This window comes from Numenius arquata, chromosome 11 (genome assembly GCF_964106895.1).
Source record: "Numenius arquata chromosome 11, bNumArq3.hap1.1, whole genome shotgun sequence".
Lineage (NCBI taxonomy): Eukaryota > Metazoa > Chordata > Aves > Charadriiformes > Scolopacidae > Numenius > Numenius arquata.
Window position 1 is genome coordinate 21,125,340 of NC_133586.1, and position 23,297 is coordinate 21,148,636.

General features: G+C 58.9%; 1 protein-coding gene across 1 annotated transcript in view; it reads left to right on the top strand.

Moving 5' to 3' along the window:
- The window catches only part of CSPG4 (chondroitin sulfate proteoglycan 4), a 27,648-nt gene extending 5,195 nt beyond the window's left edge, over positions 1–22,453 (top strand). The window contains exons 2-10 of the mRNA XM_074156265.1: positions 8,621–8,784; positions 9,801–13,382; positions 13,680–14,159; positions 14,598–14,774; positions 18,324–18,522; positions 18,733–18,867; positions 19,031–19,185; positions 19,970–20,153; positions 20,541–22,453. Of these exons, the coding sequence (XP_074012366.1) occupies positions 8,621–8,784; positions 9,801–13,382; positions 13,680–14,159; positions 14,598–14,774; positions 18,324–18,522; positions 18,733–18,867; positions 19,031–19,185; positions 19,970–20,153; positions 20,541–22,453 (6,989 nt within the window). The remainder of the gene's footprint in view (positions 1–8,620; positions 8,785–9,800; positions 13,383–13,679; positions 14,160–14,597; positions 14,775–18,323; positions 18,523–18,732; positions 18,868–19,030; positions 19,186–19,969; positions 20,154–20,540) is intronic.
- The last annotated feature ends 844 nt before the right edge of the window (positions 22,454–23,297 follow it).

Sequence of the window (23,297 nt, forward strand, 5' to 3'; positions counted from 1 at the left end):
CCCAGATGAGCAAAAAATATCCTCTCTTTCCCCTTCTACACCGCAAACACCCCTCCCTGTCCATGGAGACACTTTTCTCTGCCCCTCACAGGACCCAGCATCGCCGATGTGGTGTAGGGGAGAACTTTGTAGAGTAGGGTTGATGGTTGGACTCGATGATCCCAAGGATCTTTTCCAACCTGAATGATTCTATGATTCTATGAAAGCCCATCCTGGCCATGGTCCTTGGAGCCCCACAGGGCACGGGGTACTGTGGATGCAGTGGGTGCTGCCCTGCCAGCAGGGGCTGTGGCCAGATCACCCTGAGCTGCACATTTCAAAAGCTCCTTCCCTGCCCCTGGATGCTGAAATTAAAGCCGGCAGGTAGCTCCTGCAGAGCTTCAGCATCTCCCTCCGTGCGCCAGGCTGTGTGCTCGTCTCGTGCCTGTCCTTTTTCCCTCATCCTGACTTTGGCTGATATTTCCGCCTCCCCCCCATCTTGGCACTTCAAGAGCCGTTTGAGACAAGTGAGGCTGGGAAACATCTGAGCCGGGGCGGCTGGAGACGGGCCCCTCTCCAGTGGCGGCCGCACTGTTTGTTGAGGATCTCTCCGGTAACGTCCAGCCGTTCCAGGGATGCCTGTGAGCATCCCCTGGCCAAGCTCTGCTTCTCCCAGGAAGGCTCAGGGCTGGGGACAGGCTTGGGAACAAGGACCAGCTCTGTCGGGTGGGCAGGGATGGGATTTGGGGATATGCAAATGGGATGTGTGCCCTGGGTGCCCCACTCCCCTGTAACCCAGCCTCCAGCCCAGGCTTCCCCCAGAGTCCCCTGGCTCCTCCAGTGTTGGGCTGGCCAGGATTGTCCCTCCGTAGGCCACCGTGTGCCCTTCTGCAAGCCTTTCCCTCGCTGGGTGGGAAGCAGCCGGCGCGGAGCCGGGGCAGGGAAAACTGTGGGAGCCAAGGCCGGGATGTGCAGGGTGGAGCTGGAAAAGCTGCCAGCCAGCGAGAGAGGGGGAGACGGCTTGGGAGAAAGAAAAAGAAAGAAAGAAAGAAAGAGAAGGGGAAAAAAATAGAACAAAACCCAACTTGGGATGGTTTGGAAACCACGTCCTCTGCGGCTGATACAATATTTCCAGGCCAACTTCTCCTGGCAGCGGGAGCCTGAGTGAGCCTGAGTCACGCTGCAGGGGCCGGCACAAAAGCTCCATTGAGCCTCCCGCTTCCCCAAATCCTCCCACTTTCTCCCCCCTCCCCGCTTCATTTCCCAGGGCAAAAACTCCAACCACCGCTTCCAGCATGGGCTTGTTCCTTAAAGTCCCTCTGGAGTTGTCGAGCCACATGTCATTAAAAGCTCTCCATCCCTGCTCCTGCTCCTGCCGGGCTTCGGGGGTGCTGATCCCGGGGATGTCGCCCCCACTAGCAATCCCTGAGAGCACCATGACTTTTGCAAGGAGGACACAGCCGACGTGTGGCTGGGGCTGTGGCAGTGCCAGCTCTCAGCTCCCTGCCCTCCCCTCCGCGGTTCTGCATCTGGCCGAGCAGGAGAGCGCAGGAAATACCATCAGCTTTAGGGCTGCTTGAATCATCGTAAAACCATGCTGGATAAGTGAGGGCTGGAGCTCCAGAACTCCAAGCCAAGCCTCCTGGACCCCATTTTATGGCCTCCAGCTACAGCAGCTCCTTCATGCTTGCTCTGTAAGGATGGGGGAGGCAGGCAGGAGCAGGCACACGTGTTGGGCAGGGGTTCGAGGGCTGGCAGGACACAGGATGATACAGCAAGCCCCCCTCCCCAGCAGCCCAGAATTAGCAAGGAGCATGTTTTTCCCTGACCCCAAAGGCTGCAAAAAGGCACTTTTTTTTATCCTCAAAGCTGTCAGGCAGGAGAGCATCTGGCAGGGGAACAGGGAGAGGAACTGGATTTATAAACACAGGCGGAGGTTTTCAAAGCCGCGTAGTGCAGCCAGAGGTAGGGGCGGACGGTCTGCTTTGGGAGGCAGGGACCAGCAGGACGAGACAGGGACGAAGGAAGAGCACCCTGGCCCAGAAACAAGGGTGATGGCCACTGCTGGCAAGCGCTTGGCCGTCGGTGCCCCGAGGAGGATGATGGGCTGTGGCTTTGCTGGCGGTTTCCCGGGGCGCTGCTTTCCAGCAATCTCTGCTGGCCAGCACTCCTGGAAAGCATCGGCCCCGGCCCCAGGGAGCCCCCACTGCAAGGGAGGGCCAGGTGGAGGGTGGGAGGTGAGAACCCAAGCTCTCCTTCCCATGGCTGGGGTTTGAAAAGCACGCACGGCCCTGGCTTGGGGTGTGGGAGCTGCAATCGCCATCTGGGGTCACGGGGGATGAAACCTGGAAGTGGGGATAAAGAGAAAAAGCCCTTCTCCTCCCAGGAGCTATCACAGCAGGGATGGATCCCTGCCGATGACACCCCACCCTATAAATCCCAGGGCTGAACCCCAGGAGCACAGACAGGCTTTTCCCAGGGTAGGGGCCGCTTGCTGGGCTGGTTCTGCCCTGTCCCAAATGCCTGAGCCCATCCTGGAGGGTTCTGGCAGCACAAGGGGGACCACGGGATGTTCCCAAGGTCCTCACCAGGCTCAGATGCCATCGCTGCATCCCAGGATTGGTTCACGTGTGACCCGTTTCCGTTGCACTGGGATTTCTTTGTTGCAGAGACCCAGACGGGTGCTCAGCCCTCCTCCCAGGCACCCGCTCGGGTCTCTGAGCATCCCTGAAGGCAGCAGCCCCCCCTTTCCCGCCCCCGGCTCCCCCCTCCTCCCAGCAAAGCCCCAGCCAAACCCGAGGGCCGCTCCGCAGCGGCTGTGTTTGCCTTAGCCCTGCCTCGCAAGCTGCTCATTTCCTTCCCTGGCCATAAATAAAACCGCGCCGTAAAACGAAGGGAATGTGTAACATAATGAAGCCTTTCTCAGAAAGCCCAAAGCATCCCTTCCTCCCTGCCCCCCCCACTGCTCCCCGGCCCCTCCACCCCGCATGGGGATGGGGGCACAGCCCAGCCCCACCACCGCCCGGGATGCAGCCGGGGTGCAGGGGGCTGCGGGTCCCGCTGGGAATTACAGAGCCTGGCTCGGGATTAGGGAGGATGAAACCCTGGGCCACCCACAGCGGAGGCAGGAGGGCTGCTCCTGCCCATCCTGCCTGTGTTTGGAGCTGGGATGGGACCTCAGGGACATGCTGTTGGGGGACCAGGAGGGCTTCAAGCTGCTGAGAAGCATCCCCGGGGCTGGGTGGCTGTCCCTGAGCCCCTCTGGTGTTTGCATCCCCCCCAGTCCCCCCCAGTGTTTGCACAGTGGGTGAGCGCAGTACAGCACGGCTGGCGACAGGCGAGCTCACTACCTTATAAAGTCATTAAAATATAAAAAAACCAACCCCAAACTACTCAGAGGGCCTCGAAACGAGCTCCTGATGCTGCGGAAGAGGAATGCACCCGGCTAGCCGTGGGGCGCCCTGGCAGCACCCCATGCCGGTGATGGGGGGCTCAGCAGCAGCGGGCATCCCCCCCCCGACACAGGGGCCGCTTGTTGGCATCATCTGGTGGGCAGGAAGGAGGGCAGCCGGAGGGCTGGGCCGCACTGGCCACTGCACAAGCCCAGGGCTGTTCGGGCAACAAGGAGCCTTCACTCCCCGGCTGTTTTTCCACAGTCAGAAAACCGGTGTGGCCAGGGCGGGAAGCGGCTGCAAAGACAGAGAGCCTTTCAAGGGGTGGGGGGGGCTCGTGTGCGTGCACGGGGCTCTCCTGGCACCCGCTCTGGTAATTAAAGAGCTGCTTTAATGAATTCCAGTCCCCTCCCTGCAAACACACATGGGCCACCAGCCTTGGCCCCCACCTGGCCCCCACCGCAGCCTGAATGAAGCCTTGTTGAGCAGCCAGCCCCTCCCGAGTGCCGTGCCCCCCCCCCAACTGCGTGCTCCATTCCTCCCTGCTCAGCTTCAGCGTCCCCCTCTGGGCAGAGCAACAGGGGTCCCTGCAGCCCCTCGGGGATTCATTTGCATGCCCCATGCGCCGATGCACCTCCTCGTGCACACTCCCAAAAACGCATCCAGCCATCCCACGGGCAGGGCTGGGGATGCCCCAGATCTGCGGGAGGGGAAAGCATCCATCCACCGGCTCGTGTTGCCCCCTGCACACCCAGGAGACGTCTCCCTGCTCCGAAAGAACCCTGGCACCCAGCGCCGGCTGGCTCTGCGGACCCTCCTGCTGAGCCCTGTGAGCGCTCTCCCTTGCCTGAGCCGGGAGTTGGCTCTTCCGTCCTCCTACGTGCTGTGGAGGAGGTGGGAGAAGTTTGTGTGCCGAGATGTTAAAACGTGGAGGAGAGCCCAAACTGGCCGTGCAGAGCCCCAGAGCTCCCCAGGACCCCCCCCCCAGCACGGAGCACCCCACATGAAGGGGGATTCCTTCCCCTCCGCAGTACTGCCCAGCGCAGGGCTCTGCTCCCCATGCTACCGAACCCGTTCAGGGGCTGGGGTGCCAAAAAAGCTCCCCGAATACCAGAAAACAGCAACTGGAGAGGCCAAACCCGCCGTGTTTTCAACTGGAAGAGCAAGGGGAGAGGGCCAAGGCGTCTCGGATTCGGCGCGTGGCTGGTGGCTAGGGTGGGTGCCGGGACGGGTGCTGGGGCAGCGTGGGCTTGCACAGAGCCCTCTCTTGTTCGCTGGCCCTGGGAGGAGCTGAGCACTCCCGGGCCCTTGCTCCCAGCCCCTTGCTGGGAGCTTTTGGCTCATCCCCTTGTTTTTTTCAAAGCAAAAAAATATATAAAAAAAAAACCCCAAACCCCAACTGACACTGCAGCCTATAATCTGTTGGCTGCTGGCCGGCTGCTTGGAAACTGTGACGGAGGCCCCTCTCGCCTCGTCAACGCCTTTCCATCAGCCTGGCAAGGCAGAGGCAGCGATTTCCTGCGGGATACGGTGAGCTGGGAACGTTGATTATTTTTAGCCGAGGTGAGAGGGATGGCCAGGGTGCCCATCCCGACCCACCTCCAGGACATGGAGACCGGCTGCTCCCCGTGAAGGGCCGGTTTGGGCATCCCCATCCAGCGATGAGGCTCAGCTAGTGGCACGATATGACCACGGTGTGGTCACAGCACCCTTAGATCACCTGGGAAAGGTGCTTTTGGGTGACAGGAGCGCATCCACATGGGGTGATCCTGGGATGCTCAGCTGCAGCCAGCCCATGGACGTGGCCGGGTACCCAGAGGGCGTTCTTTGCTTGCTCTGTGGATTCCCAAATCGGAGCTGCTACCCAAGTGATCCATCGGGATGGTGCACCCTGCCCCACGGAGGCTTCTCCAGGGTGAAATGTATCTCAAAAAAAACCAAAAAACCCTAACCAACCACAAAATCCAGGAAGCCATATTTTCTGCGTCTTTTGCAATGGTGGGGGGTGAGGAAGAGGGAAGAAGGAGGTGAAAAGCTGCGAGTTCCTTGTGAAAGAGAAATGGCCCAGGTCGGTCTTCCCATCCTGGCCAGGCTGCAGCGCTGAGGAAGAGAGGGGCCCTGAAATAAAGCAGGAATTTGGGAAGACAAACAGCGGTAACTCACACCACGCTGCTGCCGGAAAAAAATCCCAGGGCCTCCTGGAGCCGGGCAAGGGTCCCTCCTCCCCCCCCCAGCAAACAGCTCCGCTCCCCCAGGCACCCACGCTTTTGGTAACTTTTTATTAGTAGCATTTTATGAGAGAAAAAGAAGAAAAGCACCTCTGGCAGCTTTGGGAGAACAGAGGCGGGACAAAATGTGCTGGCTGCAGGAGCTGCTGCCCCTTGTCACACTGGAGAACAAGCTGGCTCTGCTGGACTGGCTCCGCCAGCCCCAAAACGTGATGCCCAGTACCCATGGGAGATGCTGCCTGGCCCCCGGGCTGCCCGAGGAGCTGCTGGTGGGTTCGGCCCCAGCAAAGGTGTCCCCCCCTCGTGACAGCAGCCACTCGGTGCCCATCTGAAGAGCACGTTTTTGGGATTAGGGGAAGCCACAAAAGCAAAATCCTGGTGGGAGCTGGAGCACAGAGCGCACACACATGGGGAGAACCTCGCTGGGAGCCAGCACATAACGTGCATGTGATGTCTCCGGGGACCACAATATATTGCATGCATGTGTGCACGCCTCAAGCATGGCCGCCTGCATCAGGACAAGAAGGGAGAGGAAAATTCCCTTTTCCGATCTGCTGCAGCCTTCCTGCTCACCAAGCACCGGGACAATGTGGTACCAAGAGCCCCAGGCAGGGCACCCACCAGCCTCGGCCACCAAGGCACGCTGGGGCTGGCTGGTTTTGCAAGGACCACTGGAAGGAGGGAGCAGGTCAGGAGAGGACAGAGACCTTCACGGCCCCGCAAAGAATAGCAAAGCTCCTCTGAGTCACTTGCCCGAAGAGGACAAGGAAGCCAAAGTACCCCATGCCAAGGGCAGGCACAAGGGCCAGGAAATGAGCCGGCTTGAGTAAGGCTGGGCTGAGCAAAGGGCTCACTGTTAAAGCGAGAGCTAGATATTTCCATGCTGCCATCACTTCCCTGCCTGGAACGGGTGGGGTGACAGTCCTTGCAACACCCACGTTATTCTCCCAGACCCCAGGAGAAAGATGAGGGGCTTTCTCTGCTGCCAGCAATGGGAAATTATTTTTTGGGGGGGTTTTCCCTTGCTGCACCACCCCATGAGCAAAGCCTGCCTGCCAGAGCAGTGGGGAACCTGCCCGCTTCCCACCCTGGCCAGCCCCACAGAAATTTGGGCAATAGGGGAAAAAAGCAGCTGTAAGAGCTGGGTGTTTAGAACCATAGAATGGTTTGGGTTAGAAGGGACCTTAAAGATCATCCAGTTCCAACTCCCCTGCCCTGGGCGGGGACACCTCCCACCAGACCAGGTTGCTCCAAGCCCCATCCAACCTGGCTTTGAACCTCTCCAGAGATGGGGCAGCCACAGCTTCTCTGGGCAACCTGGGCCAGGGTCTCATCACCCTCACAGCAAAGAATTTCTTCCTAATATCTAATCTAATTCTCCCCTCTTTCAATTTAAAACCATTACCCCTCATCCTATCACTCCACTCCCTGATAAAGAGTCCCTCTCCATCTCTCCTGTAAGACCTTTAAGAACTGGCAGGCCATTATAGGATCTCCCCAGAGCCTCCTCTTCTCTAGGCTGAACAACCCCAACTCCCTCAGCCTGTCCTCACAGGAGAGGTGCTCCAGCCCTTGGAGCACCTTTGTGGCCTTCTCTGGACCCACTCCAACAGGTCCATGTCCTTCCTGTGCTGAGGACTCCAGAGCTGGACACAGTACTCCAGGTGGGGTCTCACCAGAATGGAGTAGAAGGGACTGGTTTACACCCAGACCTCAGCATACAGGAGGCTGGTCTCATACCAGCACCCAACCTCCAACCCTGCCTCCTCCAAAAGTGGAACAGGGGCTGGGCTGGGACCCTGGGAGAAGCCAAAGCTTCATCCTCATTGCCCCATGGCCCCTCAAAATGCTTGTGGGACCCCAAACCCAAGCGTGGGTCTGAGGATGACAAGTGAAGCAGTGCAGGCAAGCTCCGCACGGATGAGCTTGAGCACAGCAGGCTTTGCAGCCTGTGACTACATATGGACTGAAAATTCGCGTGTTCCCCCCTCCGACATATCCTCACCAAACATTTACAACTCACAGGTCTTCCCAGTGTTTATGCTTGGCTCTGCAAGCGCGGGGTTAAGTTTGCGGTAGGATGCCCTGGAGCTAACTGGGATGGGTGGTTCCAGACACACACATGTAATGTGCGTACAATGCACACACATGCACCGAGCCAGGAAAAAAAAAAAAAGTATAAGCGCTCTAAAATTAAGCCTCGCCGCTCCCTGTGCTTTTTATTCTGCCCTCTCCTGCTGTGCCCTGTGACACAGTCTTTCATTTCGTGACCACATGCCATTGCGCTGAGTCCCAGCGAGGATGATGTATATACTGGGCGCTGAACGCCTTCCAGCTGCAGCTTCGTGCACCCAGTTCAAGCCGAGGTTTCCATCCGGCCTCATACCCACATAGAGATGGCAGGCACGGGCACTGAATCCTCCAGCACTGCCCTGAAGGTGGCTGCTCAACCCGTCACACGCCAGCGACGTCTGGGTGGTACGGGGAGGTGTTGGAAAGCGGTGTAAAACAGGGAGAGGAGCAGAGCGTGGTGTGTCGGCCGAGCTGGTGGCATCCCCAGGGCTCCCACACAGCCTTCGGCAGTGACTGGCACCAGCCAGGGCATCCAGCCAAGGCACAACACTGGAAGGGATGGCATTCCTCCAGAGGGAGAGGGCTGTGGCAGAAGTGGGAGAGACTCGTTAGGGTAACGGTTTGCCTCCTCGTGCTTGGGAACTTGGCCCAATGACAGGCGCTACTGCATCTGCCCTGGTCAAGCAAAGAGGTTCCTCTAAATGCTGCAGGGGCAAGGAGAAAGACCACCCCTGCCTCACCACCCAGCCCCTAGAAACCCCTTTCCCTAGGAAAATCAGACTCCCCTGAGGGTTTTTTCCAGGCTGCTGGGCTCCCTGTCACAGGGCAAATAGGGAAGGACCGATGGATGGGCTTGGGAGGCTCCAGATTCACAGCCCCCACGCAGGCGGGGCTTGTGGGGGGGGGAGTGTGTCTTTCCCTGCCTGACCCTCTCCCTTCTCTCTCCAGCCTCTTTCTTCGGGGACAGCTATGTGGAGATGCCGCTGGCGGACGCTTCCCGCACGGTGCGGCTCCATCTGCAGCTGTACACCAGCCAGGGGAATGGGCTACTCTTCCTGGCCGCCGGCCAGCCCGACCACCTCCTGCTCCAGTTGCGAGCCGGCACCCTGCAGGTCAGCACCCTCCCGGCAGGCTGGGGTCTACGAGTCAGGGGAGGATCCAGGGCAAGGACGAAGGGGCAGAACCTGCCAAGATCCCTACCAGGGGATGTTAGGAGCTCAAGAGGAGAGTGGACAGAGTCTTGGGAGAAGCTCCTCACCCACTGCCCAGGGGGCATCGTGGTGACACCAGACGCCGACGCCTCATGTGCACTGCACGGTCAGACATGGTGCAGAGAACCCTCAGAGCGCGAGGGGTTAGTGAGGAGAAGGGGTGAGCTGAGAGCATCCAGAGGAAGGAGGGGTCTCCCCTTTCCTGGCCAAGCCCAGCCAGGGCGTCGGAAAGGATCAGGAGGGAAGAATAAAATTCCCCTCTTCTGGTTATGGTGTTGGCATTCACCATGAAGGAAAAGAGCAGGGAGCATCCGAGGCACACATCCTGCCTCTCCTGCAGCCTGGGCTGGGCCACCAACCACATCTAAAAGAAAACAGGAGAGCAAGCAAGCAGCTGGCTAGAAATCTCCTTAGCACCGACTGTGTGTCTCAGGTCCATCAGCTCACCCTCTACTTAGGCTGCTGCCTGTGGGGAGCAAAGCCTGCTATTTCCCCTGCCGGCTCCCAGGGATGGAGGGCAGTGGGCAGGATGGAGCAGGGAAAGAGTAGCCAGCATCTGGCAGGGCTCTTCCATGGGGGGAGAGGGAAAGCCCAGCGGCGGAACAGCAGGACTAGGAGATGGAGGACCCCAGGGAAATCACCCTGAGACTGGGATTTGCTGAGAAAGAGTGAAAAAGGAGAGAAATTCAGAGAGCAGGACGGAGACGGTGTGGCCACAGGGGATCTTGCTGGGGAGGGGGAACATGCACAGAGGAGGAAGAGGGCAGGACAGACAGTAGTGAACAGAGGGACCAAACCACTTGTGAAGCCCCCAGGAACAGTCCACACTTCAGTAGGTATTTCTGGTAGGTGGGGAGGTGTCTCCTTTGCTGCAGATAACACCTTGAGCTGAGCGCTTTCGATGTCCTTCCCTGCAGGCCAGGCTGCAGCTGGGCTCAGAGGAGGTGACACTGCAGTCCCCAGCAGAGCTGCAGCTCAATAACCTGGCAGTGCATGATGTGGAGCTGCTGGTGGAAGATGGCAGGATGACGCTGACCATCGATAGCCTCTTCAACAGCTCTGTGGACATCACAGGACCTGTACGGGAGCTGGACATCCAGTATGGCCTCTATGCTGGTGGGACAGGCAGCCTTGACCTGCCATACCTCGCCAAGGCCAGCTCGCCTTTCAGAGGCTGCCTCCACTTAGTGACATTCAACGGCCTGGATGTCCTCTCGCCACTATCCTCTGATGGCAGCTCCAAGATCTTCCACCGGGTCCAGGAAGGGTGCAGCACACAGTTCTCTGCAGAGCCCGAGGACCCCTTCGGGTTCCCGGGGCCACACTCCTACATTGCCTTTCCCACATGGGATGCGAGGGAGGAAGCGACCATCGAATTCGTGATAACAACAAGCATCACCCAGGCACCCCTCATCTACCACACAGGGCTGGAGAATGACTTCTTCTACCTGGAGATCTCCAATGGGCGCCTGAGAGGGTTTGTTGAGAAGGGGAACGGCATCATCGTCCTGCACAACAACGTCTTCATCAGCGATGAGCAGCAGCACTACGTCAAAGTCTACACGGACATCCACAAGTTTGAGATCCTGATTGATTACTATGCCTCATCCACATCAAACCGGGGCATCAACAACTACCTGGACCTTCAGGGAAACCTCTTCATTGGAGGCATGAACGAAAAAGCTTTGCAAAGGCTGAGGGAGCACCATCTTTCTTTCATCTCAGTGTGGACCATGACCAACAACTCATTTGTTGGCTGCTTGGAGGACCTGCGGATAAACCTGCAGAGGAGGAGTCTGCAAGATGCTGTGATCACAAAGGACATCACACCAGGCTGCGGAAAGCAGGATCACTACTGGGACTATGATGAGGTGTACGAGCAGGATGAGGCACCCACCTCCCCACCTCCAGATGTCTGGTCGGGAGCACCGGGCCTGGTGGTGGAACCGTGCCGGCCAGACAACAGCTTCCCACCTGCCTTTGCCAACATCAGCAAGCTGCTGCACATCAGCCCCCTCATCGTCTCTGAAGGAGGCATGACCTATCTGGAGTGGAAACACGCCCAGCCAACGGTAGATTTGAGCCTTGCAAACATTCGTCATTCCCAAATCCTCTTTAGCATCACCAATGACCCCAGGCACGGCCAGCTGGAGCTGGACATTCCTGGGTCCAGGAGCAGAAGGAAGTTCACCTTGTTGGATATTGTGAATAGGAAAGTCAGATACGTCCACGACGGCTCCGAAGGGCCCATGGACCAGCTGATGCTAGAGGTGACAGTGACTGCTCAGCAAGGGGTGCCAGAGTGCTTGCGGCAGGGGCAGATCTACCTGCTGCCCATCATGATCAACCCCATCAATGATCCCCCACAGGTGATCTTTCCCCATGGGAACCACATGACAATCCTGAAGCACACGCGAAAACACCTGACCACGGACATCCTGCAAGTCCTAGATGATGACACGTCCTGTGATGACCTCGAATTCCAGCTGCACAGTGGCCAGCAGATGGAGGAGGGTTATGTGGAATATGACTTCCACCCCGGAGTGCCCATCGAAGAGTTCTCCTGCAGGGACTTGGAAGCAGGCAACATAGTTTACGTGCACCAGAGTGGGACAAACTTACAGCTCACATTGCAGGTGAGCGACGGCACAGTGCCAAGCCCCATTGCCACCCTGAGCATCCTTGCCATTGACCCTGACATCCACCTGCGCAACAACACTGGCCTCTTCGTCCCCCAAGGAGGGGCTGCACGCATTACCACAGCCAACCTGTCAGTGGAGACAAACGCCGTGAAGCAACGCGTCGCCATCCTGTATGTCCTCACAGAGCCCCTAAGGTTTGGTGAGGTCCAGAAGCAAGGGAGCATGGGAGGGGAATGGAAAAAAGTTGTGTCTTTCCACCAGCAAGACCTGGAGCAAGGGCGCATCCAGTATTTCAGCACCGATCCAGAGCACCGACTGGAAGATGTTGTGGAGAAGCTGAGATTTGAAGTCCAGGTGGGGCAGAAGGTCTTGCAAAACAACACCTTTCTCATAAGGATTGAAAGAGCCACCATTAAGATGAGGACCATGGTCCCTCTCCAGATGAGGAACAAGCGGCACAGAAATATCACCAGTAAGGAGCTGGAGGCAATGTTGGAAGATCCAAACTCTGCCCCAGTCCCCTTCCACTACATGATAATCCAGGCTCCCAAAAAGGGAAACCTGGAGCTGCTCGGCAACAGGCTGACCGAAGGCTTCGGATTTACCCAAGATGACCTGCAAAGAAACCACCTGAGCTACAGTGCCACCATCAGGAACTCTCAGCAAGCTGAAGACACCTTCCAGTTTCAAGTCCGCGCTGGCAAGCAGCACTCTCCCCTATATACCTACACGATCAGCATTGGTGGGGACCCTGATGCGCCAGCCCTGACCAACGTCCTCCTGACTGTGCCAGAAGGGGGACAAGCCATCATTTCCAAGGACCACTTGTTTGTACAGAGCATGAACAGCATGGACTACCTCTACGAAGTGATTGAGGGGCCAGCACACGGGAGGCTGGCCTGGGCTGCATCCCATGGCTGGGCCTCCAGAGAGGAGATCACAGAGTTCACCAACGATGACATCCTCCACCGCCGGCTGCTCTACCAGCACGATGACTCCGAGACCCTGGAGGATGACATCCCCTTTGTAGCCATCAGGCAGGGCGAGGGCAGCGCTGAGCCTGATGCCGAGGAGGTGAGAGGTGTTTTCAGGGTCTCCATCCAACCCGTCAATGACCACACCCCAGTCCAGGTGGTGAACAAGGTCTTCAATGTGGTGCGCAATGGGCAGCACCTGCTGACAACAGATGACATTGCCTTCACTGACAAGGACTCTGGCTTCTCGGACACACAGCTGGTGCTGGCGAGGAAGGACATTTTGTTTGGCAATATTGTGTCAGTCGATGACAAAAGCCACCAGCTCTATCGGTTCACACAGGATGACTTGAGGAAGAAGAAGATCCTCTTTGTCCATTCAGGGGCTGACCGGGGCTGGATCCAGCTACAGGTCTCAGATGGCCTCCACCAAACCACAGCCCTCCTGGAAGTACAGGCATCAGACCCCTACATCAAAATAGTCAACAACACCGGACTAGTCATCCACCAAGGCAGCCGAGGGACCATTGACTCCTCTGTCCTCAGCCTGGAGACCAATATGGACATCAGGTCAGATGAAGAGATACGATTTCTGATAACGGTTCCCCCGAGGTGGGGGACCGTGCTGAGAGGGGAGCAGCCAATCATGGCCTTCTCCCAGAGGGACCTGCTAGCAGGAGAGATCTCCTACCGCCACAATGGGAGCAGGAACACCCGGGATGAGCTCCAGTTCACTGTAGAAGCAAATGAGGTGGCGGTGGAGGACACACTGGCCATCAGTGTGTTCTTGGACACCCATCCCAGCCCCCTGCACATCGTCAACCACAAGGAAATTCACGTCTTCCAGGGGGAAGCAGCTGGGATTAAGGAGGAGTACTTACTGGTGAGTATCCCCTTCTTTAGTCATTCCCCAAACCTGCATCACTTCTCTGGCCACCAAACCAGGCCAGACACAGGTGGGACTCAATTTTACTCCCACCTGCCCAGAGCAGAGGACTCGTACCCATGTCAGGCTTTGCCCAGGGGGGTGGAGGGGCAGGGGTTCAAGCATAGCCTTGGCAGCAAGGTGACTCTTACAGCTCATCCACAGCAAAGCTTTGGGGGATTACACAGCTGTGGGGCAGCCCAGCCTCGCAGGCACCAGCCCCCAATTTATGCCTTGTCTACCCCACACTCCCAGGTGGCCCACGAAGAGATCCCTCCCCAGGACATAGTCTACCTGGTGAGAAGGCCCCCAGCCTCTGGCTTCCTGGCGATGCTTCAGCAGGGCCAAGACTCAAATGAGCAGCCCAGCCTGGACCCCATCCAGTCCTTCACCCAGGAGGACATCAACAATGACAGAGTCCTCTACCTTCACTCCAAGCCAGAGGAGGAGCGTGACCGGTTTGTTGTGGACATCACAGCCAGCAGTGCAGACCCACTGGAGGGGGTGGTGGTGAGCCTGGCCGTGCTCCCCATCGCCGTCCCCCTGGATGTCCGCAACATCACAGTGCCAGGAGGTGGCTCTGTCACGCTCTCTGCAGGCATCCTCAACATCCCCAACACCTACTACAGGGCTCTCGGTGTGGAGTTCAAGGTGCTTGAGCCCCCCCAGTTTGGCACCCTCCTGAACAGCGAGCGGCCTGAGGACGGTGGCCTGCACACCTTCACCTGGAGCGAGGTAGAGCAGCCAACATTGCCCACTTGCCTACCACGCTGCTTTCCCAGGGGGGTTGGGAAGAGCCCAAGGGTGGGCTCCACCCCTCAGAGGCACTGGGAGGCTGGGGAGGGCTACGGGGGCTCCTCTCCCCATCAGAGAGCTCTGCCCTTGGGATGGAGGGGCTCAGGGTAATGGGCTTGCCCTACAGACCAGGCATGCATCAACCCCCAAGGCGTGCTTAAATAGCCTTGGAGATATGGGATGGGGATGCAGGCAGGGCTTCCCATGGGCATCCCGCTCCCTGTTCTTTGTACTGGATCCATCCCACAGGGGTCCCCCAAAGCAAGTGGCAGGCACCCAGCTCCCTCCCTCCTCCCAGGCTGGTGCACAGGTCCCCTCCCCAGCAGGTCTGATGGTCTGTGCCCTCCCAGGAGGGTCACCCCAGCCCCTGCTCCACAGGTGGAGAACCAGCGGATCCAGTACAGGCAAGACGGCCCCCGGGCCCAGGCCGACAGCTTCACCCTCCTGGCCAACGCCTCCGAGATGGACCGGCAAAGTCAGCCCAGGACCCTCTTTGTCACCATCCTGCCCCGCAGCTCCAAGGGGCCTCGGCTGAGGGTCAACGCTGGCCTGCAGGTAAGGGTGGGATGCTACGGGGGATCGGCAAGAGTGGGAGTGCCACGGGGATGGGCGGCGGGCACTGGGAGCTCAGCACTAGGACACCCGGGGAGGGGTGGACCCCACGGGACCCCATCCGAGCCTGGCCACGCACCTCCGGGAACGGGGACACAGCAGAACCGGGGCACAGACCAGAGGCGGGCGATGGGCTCCGGGGAAGGGAGGCGGTTTCCCGGCGGGGCGAGACTTTGCAGGAGGCGGAGACCGGGCTGTCCCCCCACACACACATACTTCACCCCGTCCCTCCCCGCCGCCGATGCCGAAACCGTCCGCAAGATGGGAGCATCGCCCCGCGGCAGCGCCCGGTCCCTCTCGCACCCCGAGCTCGGCGGAGCCGGGCTTGCTACGGCGACAAGCAGGGGCTTCTCACCTCCCCTTTCCTGAGGGTGGGCAGCCTGCTCGCCCCTTCCCCAGGCTCCCGGAATAACCCCTGGCAGCACGAAAGAGAAGCTCACCCAAGTTTCATTAGCACAGATGGGAAATACCTAATTATTTAGGCAGCCTCCCCACCTCTCCTTAACGCCCATCTCAGAAGGGAGTTAGTCTCACCTGCTGCTGGAAGTCCCACCTTCCGTTTCAGACACATCCCCTCCCCTGCCCCGTTCACGATCATTAATGCAAAACCTGCAGGAAAAAAAGTTATTAGAAAACGTGCAGGAGCACCAGCCCAGCAGAATCATCCCCCCACCCCTCTAGGCTATCCTCACCCATCCCAGGATTTCCCGGGCTGGCAGCGGGGAAAGCAGCTCCTTCCATCAGGATTATCAACCCAGGGTTATCACAGCAGCTTTGGGAAGGTGTCTGAGAGACTGGGCTCTGGAGGAGATGCCTGAAGGGAAGGGTATGGACCGGTCACCACCCAGGAAGCCCCAGAGGCAGGGAGAAGGGCCAGGTCTGCCAGCAAAATTTTGGGGGGAATGTGATGTCCCTGTTCCCATCCAGCCCTGGCTCTGTCCCTTCCTACACTGCTCTCAGTTATGCCCCCAGCCCAGGAAGCTCAGCTCCTTCCCAGCAAATCCCTTTTAGAGTGCATTAGGTGATGCCTCCATGATCTGCCCCAGCTGTGCCACAATCCTGCATCCCCAACAGAGGCAGGTTAACTCCTCGGCTGCTGGGCCCACCGCAGTCCCCACTCCCGAGGCACAAAACCTCCTCCCTGCTCACTGAGGACCACCACATCCCAAAAGGGCATCTCCGGGCTGGCCACGGCGCGGGAAGCGGGCAGAGCAGGCAGCTCTGGCCCCAGTGCCACACATCCGCCCAGAACAGGCCCTGTGCAAGGGGAGGAGGCTCCCTCCCTGTCTTATTTTTAGCCAGTCCATTAGCCCAGGGATCACAAGGCACTTAGGGAAATCCTTTCCTCCCAGCCACGATGCTAAAAAAAAAAAAAAAAAAAAAGAGTGAAAAGAAAGAAAAAAGCTCCCAAAATAAACTCCAAGGCAGCAGTCCATCCGCCTTTCCATTGAGATCCCTGTCTGGCCCTGGGAGGTGTTACCAGAGCCACCCGGCTGCCCGCAGGAGGGGCTCTGGAGCTGGGAAAAACTCCCTGCTCTGAGCAGGAGAAACACTAAAGCAACCCAGGGGTCAGGAGGGGCCCGGCCCTGCTGTGTTTGTGCTCTGGCGGGAGATGACTTCAGCGTTTAAAGGTCAGGCCGGGTCCAGGAGAGAGATTGCACAAAGCCTTCCTCTGCTGCCTGCCAGCTCTGGGGGTGCAGAGTCCACGCAGGGCTGGGGAGACAACGAGCAGGGCTCAGACCCAGAAATGGAGTCATCCCCTCCCTGGAAAGGACCAGGCAGTTTTGCCCCAAGAAGCTTTTTGGGTTGCATCGGGAGAAAGGATGGCTGGATGCCACCAAGAGAGGCTCCCACCGCTGCAACCCAAAGACAGGGCCACGCTCCCAGCACTGTTTCGCTGCCTCCCCGCGCGCTCTCCCAGAGAGCAGAGGCGACACGGAGGCTGAGCAAACATAATAAGCCCAGTAAGCGAGAGCAGGAACCAAGCGGAAGGCTTTAATAATTCAGAGAAGGCTGGGAGCAGAGAGAAGCAGGTCAGCTCCGGCGGCACGGGCTCTCAGCGAGAAAAGCCACACTCCAGCCACCGCCTGTGCCCGTCCCCAGCGGGCAGCGATGCCCCTGGGAGGTGGGGGGGTATGCTGTGGTCCCCCCTGCCTGCAAACGCCTCCCCAACGCAGAGTTTTCCTTGGCACCGAGCCCTGTGTGTGATTGCAATTTCACTGGGCGTTAAAGTGACCCAGCTGCAAGTCCTTGCGGGGGGGGAGGGAGCAGCCCCAAACCCACCATGCACGAATACAGTGGAGCAGGAGATCCTGCTGCGAGGGCTTCAGCTCCTGCACCAGCACTTCCCCCATCCCATCTCTCCAAAGCTGTGTTTTCCAGCCTGCCTCCCGCCATCCCATGGGGACTGCCGAGGGATCTCATTTCACTGTCGGCACCCACACCCACTCAAGAAATGTTTTGGGTTAGGCCAGTTGAAAACAGCAGAAAAGAGCTCATCTAACCCAGCATGGCCAGCTCAGCAGCTCCTCCGGCGCCCGGGTGTTGTCTCGTGGGTTTGCAGGACGGGGGCCAGGCTTGCGATGCCGGGGGGATGCAGCTCATCCTGCCCCTCCGCCCCCCAGCAGCTGTGGGGAGGCTCAGTCCACGCACCCCATGATTTCAGGGCACCCTGAGGGCCAAAGGCAGCTCTGGGGTGTGCGGGCAGAACCCGTCTGGCAGCACAGGATTCATCCCTGTGGTCTGCTTAGTTTGAGATATGGATCAGGATTAGGAGCAGGGAAAATTGTTGCCTCCAGCTGGAGAGGGGAGATGCCAGGGATTTGGGGTGGCAGCATCCCCAGGGGTAGGTGGGCGCCGCTGGCCCGGGGAAAGGGGCTCTGGGAAGCTGTGGGGTGGCCCGAAGCTTGAACGCATACTTGTCATTCCTGGAGGGTTTGCTGGGGTGGCTGGTGGCCTTGCTGCAACCTTATGAGGGGGCGGTGAGACGGGTCCTTTGCTGGGAGCACAGAGAAACGCCCAGCTGGGGAGAGATAGGACCATCATGTACACAGCAGAAGCTTGGGGAGCGAGTTCAGGGCTTGGGGACCCCACAAAAGGCCCTTCTCCTGCAGAGCCATGGGGAGAGATGCATCAAAGGCACAGCCTCTGCCCCAGCCCCATGCCTTCTTCCATTTCGAGCTCTTGGGGAAACTGAGGCACAGAGGGGCAAGCCCTCAGCTCTGTCCTGCACATGTGGTGTAGATGTTTGGACCCAGGGGCATGGCGCGTGATGACAAACACGGCAGCAGTGCAGGATGACACAGGGCTGGGATGGGGCTGGACAATGGAGGCATCACCCAGCATGCAGACAAGGCGCCTTTGTTGGGCTGGGATGCGCTCAGGCACCCAGCAAAGCCACCTGAGCTGAGACAGGGTCCAGGGCAGGTTAGGGAAGAGGGGAGAGGTGCTGGGGGCATCCCAGGGGGATTACAGCCTCTCCCTCTCCCCCAGCTGCGGGAAGGCACCACGGCTGCCATCAGCCCCCACATCCTGAGCGCTGAGGATGAGGACTCCCCAGCAGAGGAGGTGACCTACTCCATCCAGCCCCCAGCTAACGGGAAGGTTGTGCTGAGGTCAGCCCCAGGCGCTGAGGTCCGGCGCTTCACCCAGGCCCAGATAAACAATGGCCTCATCCTCTTTGTGCACCAAGGTAAGGCAGGGCTGAGGTGCCCTGGCCCCCCAGCATCACCTCCAGCCCAAGGGAGGGGACACCACCGGAGGGGAGCAGCGTGCCACCAAGGCTGCTGCTAGCCCCATCACACAGCATCCTGGTCCAAACCATGCCTGGTTAATGGGGGGGGGGGCTGCATCCCTCCTGCCCCCCATAAATGCTTTCCACATTTCACTGTGCTTTCTGCAGGGCCCCTGGACGGAGGCTTCGCCTTCGACCTGTGGGATGGTGAGAACCTGTCTCCGGGACACTTCTTCCTCATCAGGGCCCAGAGAGAGCCCCTCATCAGCCTGGCCAAGAAGCAGAGTCTCACCGTCTGCCCAGGTGGGTACAGACACATTCCCCATCCTCCCAGTTCGATAGCAAGAGGGGTCCTTGGACCCTTCCATCACCCCCCGCCCAGGCCCTGTCAAGTGATGCTCACGGCAGATGCTGCAAGAAGGTGGTGAGGCCATAGCTTGAAGTCCACCCTTGACATGTTTTCCAGGTGCCCTCCAGCCCATCACCAGCCAAAACCTCCAGGCAGTGAGCAACAGCCCCAGCGGCTCCACCGCCCTGTACTACAGCATCGAGCAAGCCCCACGCCTGGGCAGGCTGAGCACCTCCCAGGGGGAGGAAATCCGGAACTTCACCCAAGCCCAGGTGAGCTTTTGCCTCCTCTAGCCCCCTGTCACCCCCCACTGCAGCTCAGGGGTCCCAGCCCGATCCTGGGCAGAAGGACCTGATGCCTGGCAGGAGGCAGAGCAAGGCTGCAGCCACGCCGTGACTTTCCCAGCCCTGCCGACGGCTGCTAAGAAGGATTACAAGCTGCTGCCCTAACACCAGCTTTGCCATGGCCACCAGCCTTGGATTTAGTGCCGGGGGAGGCTGAGGGAGTGATAATCCCCTTTTCTTCAGCTGCCTGCCTGCTGCAGACCCAGCCATCCTGGTTGCTGCCTGAGGCAAGAGCCAAGCATGGTGCTTTCCCCCCAGCCCCGAGCAGATCCTTGCTACCACACTTCTACACAGTGGTGCATGCAGCTTTGCCCACTCTGCAAGCTCCCCTGTGCTGTGCTTGCTCTTGGAGGATGCTGAGCAAGCTCAGCCCTTCCTCTGAGCCTCAGTTTCCCCACTTGTTGGGCAGAAACATCCTGCCTGAGAGGCACCGTGAGCTCTTGATGGTGGCTACTGTGCCATGGCTGGTGAGGATCTCCATTTCTTACCTAATTAGGGCTTACCTGCTCCTTCCTACAGCCAAGACAAGAGCCCAGGGTGCATACATTTGCTCTAGCACAGCATCACTAGGGCTCCCCCCAGTGCTACAGCATCCATCACACCAGAGATGAGATGCACCCACCTCCCACATGGTATCACCCACTCCAAGTGTTTATTTGGCCCTTCAGCAGAGCTCATTGAGGATGGTTTGGTTTTTTTTTTTAATTTTTAGGTGGACAGCGGGTTGATTTTCTACCAGCATGAGCTGCCAGAGAAGCCCTTCTGGCTTGCCCAAGATGCCATCCGCTTCCGCGTGGTTGCTCCCACGACCATCTCCGATTCCTTCATCCTCCTTGTGCTGATCTCCTTCGAAGCCAAGTGTCCCCAGCGCTTGACCCAGCTATGGAGAAATGCAGGTAAAGAAGGAAGGGAGAAGGAAGGGACAAACCACCCCACCCGAAGTTTGCACAGCCCCCCCCATTTTGGGGGAGATTGTACAAACTTCAGGAGTGCTTCTTTGTCTGAAGACACCACTGTGTCATTTCCCATGGCCACCCAAGCACAAGCTTTGATATTATGTCAAGCAACATCTAAAATTGCAACCATCCTTTTGCTGGCTCTCCATGCAATTCCTTCCTCTATCATCTTACCAAACTAAGAAGTCCCGTTCTCGTCCCTCTCTGTTTCTTTGCAACCCTCCTTTTTCTGCTGTAACTTGCTCTTGCCCCGGTCTGCTCTCCTTTCAAGAAGAGCCTGGCTTTTGCCAGAGTTGACAGACTTTTGGGTTTTCCCTTTTCCCCCAGGTCTCCAGCTTTCAAGGGCTCAACGGGCTGAGATCAACACCTTGGTGCTGGATGCCTCCAACCTTCTAAGCCAAATCCCGGTCCCCGAGAGGGCTGCACATGATGTTGTCTTCCTGGTGACAGGGCTGCCAGCTCATGGGCAGCTCCTGGTGGCTGGTGTGCCCCTGGAGCAGTCACGGCCATTCTTCCTGCAGTCAGACCTGGCCGCAGGACGCCTGGCATATGTCCATGGTGGAGATGGCATCTCTGAAGACCATTTCCGATTTAAAGCTTGGCTCCGGCCCCAGGCACAGCAGTCCATCCGTCCTCCCCAGGAAGGGGTGATCATCTCTGAAGTTTTCAATATAACAGTGACCAGCAGCAGTAGCAAGCCACCACAGGTGGTGAAGCGGCAAGAAGTGCTGCGGGTCCCACCAGGCTCAGTAGTGACCTTGTCCCAGGAATACCTGGATGTGGCAGGCTCATCAGGTTCCCTAGAGGAGATGGTGTACAGCATCCTCCATAGACCCCTCACTGGCCACCTGGCCAATGCACACAGCCCACAGGAGCCCATCAACCGCTTCACCCAGGCAGATGTCAACGCAGGCCACGTGGTGTTTGTTGCCACCGGGAACCATGCCCCAGGGTCCTTAGCCCTGAGCCTCTCTGATGGCCACCACCCACCCACCTTGACCTCACTGGAGATCGAGGTGCTGCCTGCAGTGAGCCCCACTGCCAGCCCAGTGCTACTGGAAGTGCCCCAACACCTGAACAGAGCCTTGGTGTCCCAGCATCACCTGCTGGGAACCGCGCAGCTGGGGGCAGGCAATGTCCTGTACAGGATCACGAGGGACCCAAGGTTTGGCCAAGTGCAGGTCAACCGAAAGCCAGCTCGGGGCTTCTCACAGAAGCAGCTGGACCGCGGGGAGGTGACGTTCACCTTCACCAACCTCACCTCTCCTGAGGACAACTTCCAGTTCCTCGCCATGTCACGGATAGTGAACAGGACTGGAGTGGTGAATGTGACCGTCCGTGCTCTGGTGAAGGCTCGGCCAGGCAGCGTGTGGCCCAGGGGCACCACGGCCCTCCTGGACACCAGTGTTCTCGATGCCAGTGAGCTGGCCAACCACACCAAGAGCATCCCAGTCTTCAAGATCCGCAGGGCACCCCACGGCAGCCATCTTGTGAGGGTTTCCAGGGACCCAGGACAACCCATCACACCAATCGAGACCTTCAGCCAGAGTGAGCTGGAGCAAGGGCTGGTTGGGCTGGAGATGCTGGATGCTGGGGAGGCTGACCAGCCCCTGCAGAGTGACAGCTTCATCTTTGAGCTGGCAGCCACCGGCGTGCCACCAGCGCTGGCATCCCTGGGGTACAGCATTGAGCCCTACAATGCCTCAAAAGCCTACGGTGTCACCCTGCTCACAGCCCCAGGGGCACCATCACCCCCTGTGTCCCAGCCCCAGGGCACGGCACAGAGCAGCCCCAACGCCAGCGAGCTGGGGATACCCCCCACTGCCTGGCTGGGCCCCGGTGCCACCACCAGCCCCAGCCCCATGGAGGGAGGCACCTTCCTGAGCTTCATTGAGGCCAACATGTTCAGCATCATCATCCCCATCTGCCTCATCTTCCTCCTGCTGGCCCTCATCCTGCCCCTGCTCTTCTACCTGCACAAGCGCAACAAGACAGGAAAGCACCATGTCCAGGGCACCCCCTCCTCCAAGACCAAGAACGGGGCCGTGCCAGACCAAGAGACCTTCCGGAGGACAGACCCCAACCAAGGCATCCCCCTAACGACTGTCAACACCCTGGATGGCAAGGGCACAGGTCCCCCACCCAAGGGCACAGGTCCTGGGGCACCACCAGACCCTGAGCTCCTCCAGTACTGCCGGACTTCCAACCCCCCCTTGAAAAACAACCAGTACTGGGTGTGAAGGTCTCAGGCACGGGGGCACGAGACCACTTGGTGGTCCGGACCCTCCTGGAGCACTGCCAGCCACCTCCTCCCAGCTCTCCTCCTCCTCCCTGGGAGCTGGCATCCCACAGATGCAGGAGGAGCCTGGGGATACAGGGGCTGCTGGTCCAGCCCACCCGGGAGCCCCAAATCTCCAGGTGGCTTTGTGCAGGGGAGGGGGCACTGATGCCTGAGCATCCCTGGGGAAACACTGACTTTGGGTACTCATTTGGGCCACCCAACAGTGTCCACAGTGCTGGAGGGGACCCAATGGCACCAGTCCCCGCTGAGCCATTGGTGGCTTCTCCATGGGCAGCACCAATTGCCACAGGGGTGTTTGCCACAGCTCACTGCAGGAGGAGCGGCTCAGGCTGAGTCAGGCTGGGGATGAAGTTGCCCAAATTCCCCAGGGCTAGGCGGGCTGAGACACTGGAGCAGAGGCTCGGAAAAAACTCTGTGGCCAATCCCAGGGGAATTTAAGGAGTCCCCACCCACTTGGAGGAAAAAAAAAAACCACACCAAAAAAAAACCAAACCAACACAACCACCCGCCTCGCTCTTCCTCTTCGTGCTTGCTGTGTGTTTCATAAAGCAGATTGCACCGAGCCCTGGGGGAAGGTGGGGGGGGTTGCACAACAGGTAGGATGCCCTCGGTGGGGAGGGAGGGAGGGATGGCAGGCGCTCACCTGGGCAACGCGAAACCGGAGAGGAGAACGGAGAACCGGAGCCAGGGCGGTTTTCCACTGTATACTCCAGCACAGCAGAAGTAAACAGAAATAAAAGTGCCTTTTCTGAGGTGCAGCACGGTTTTCGTCAGCTGCCTCC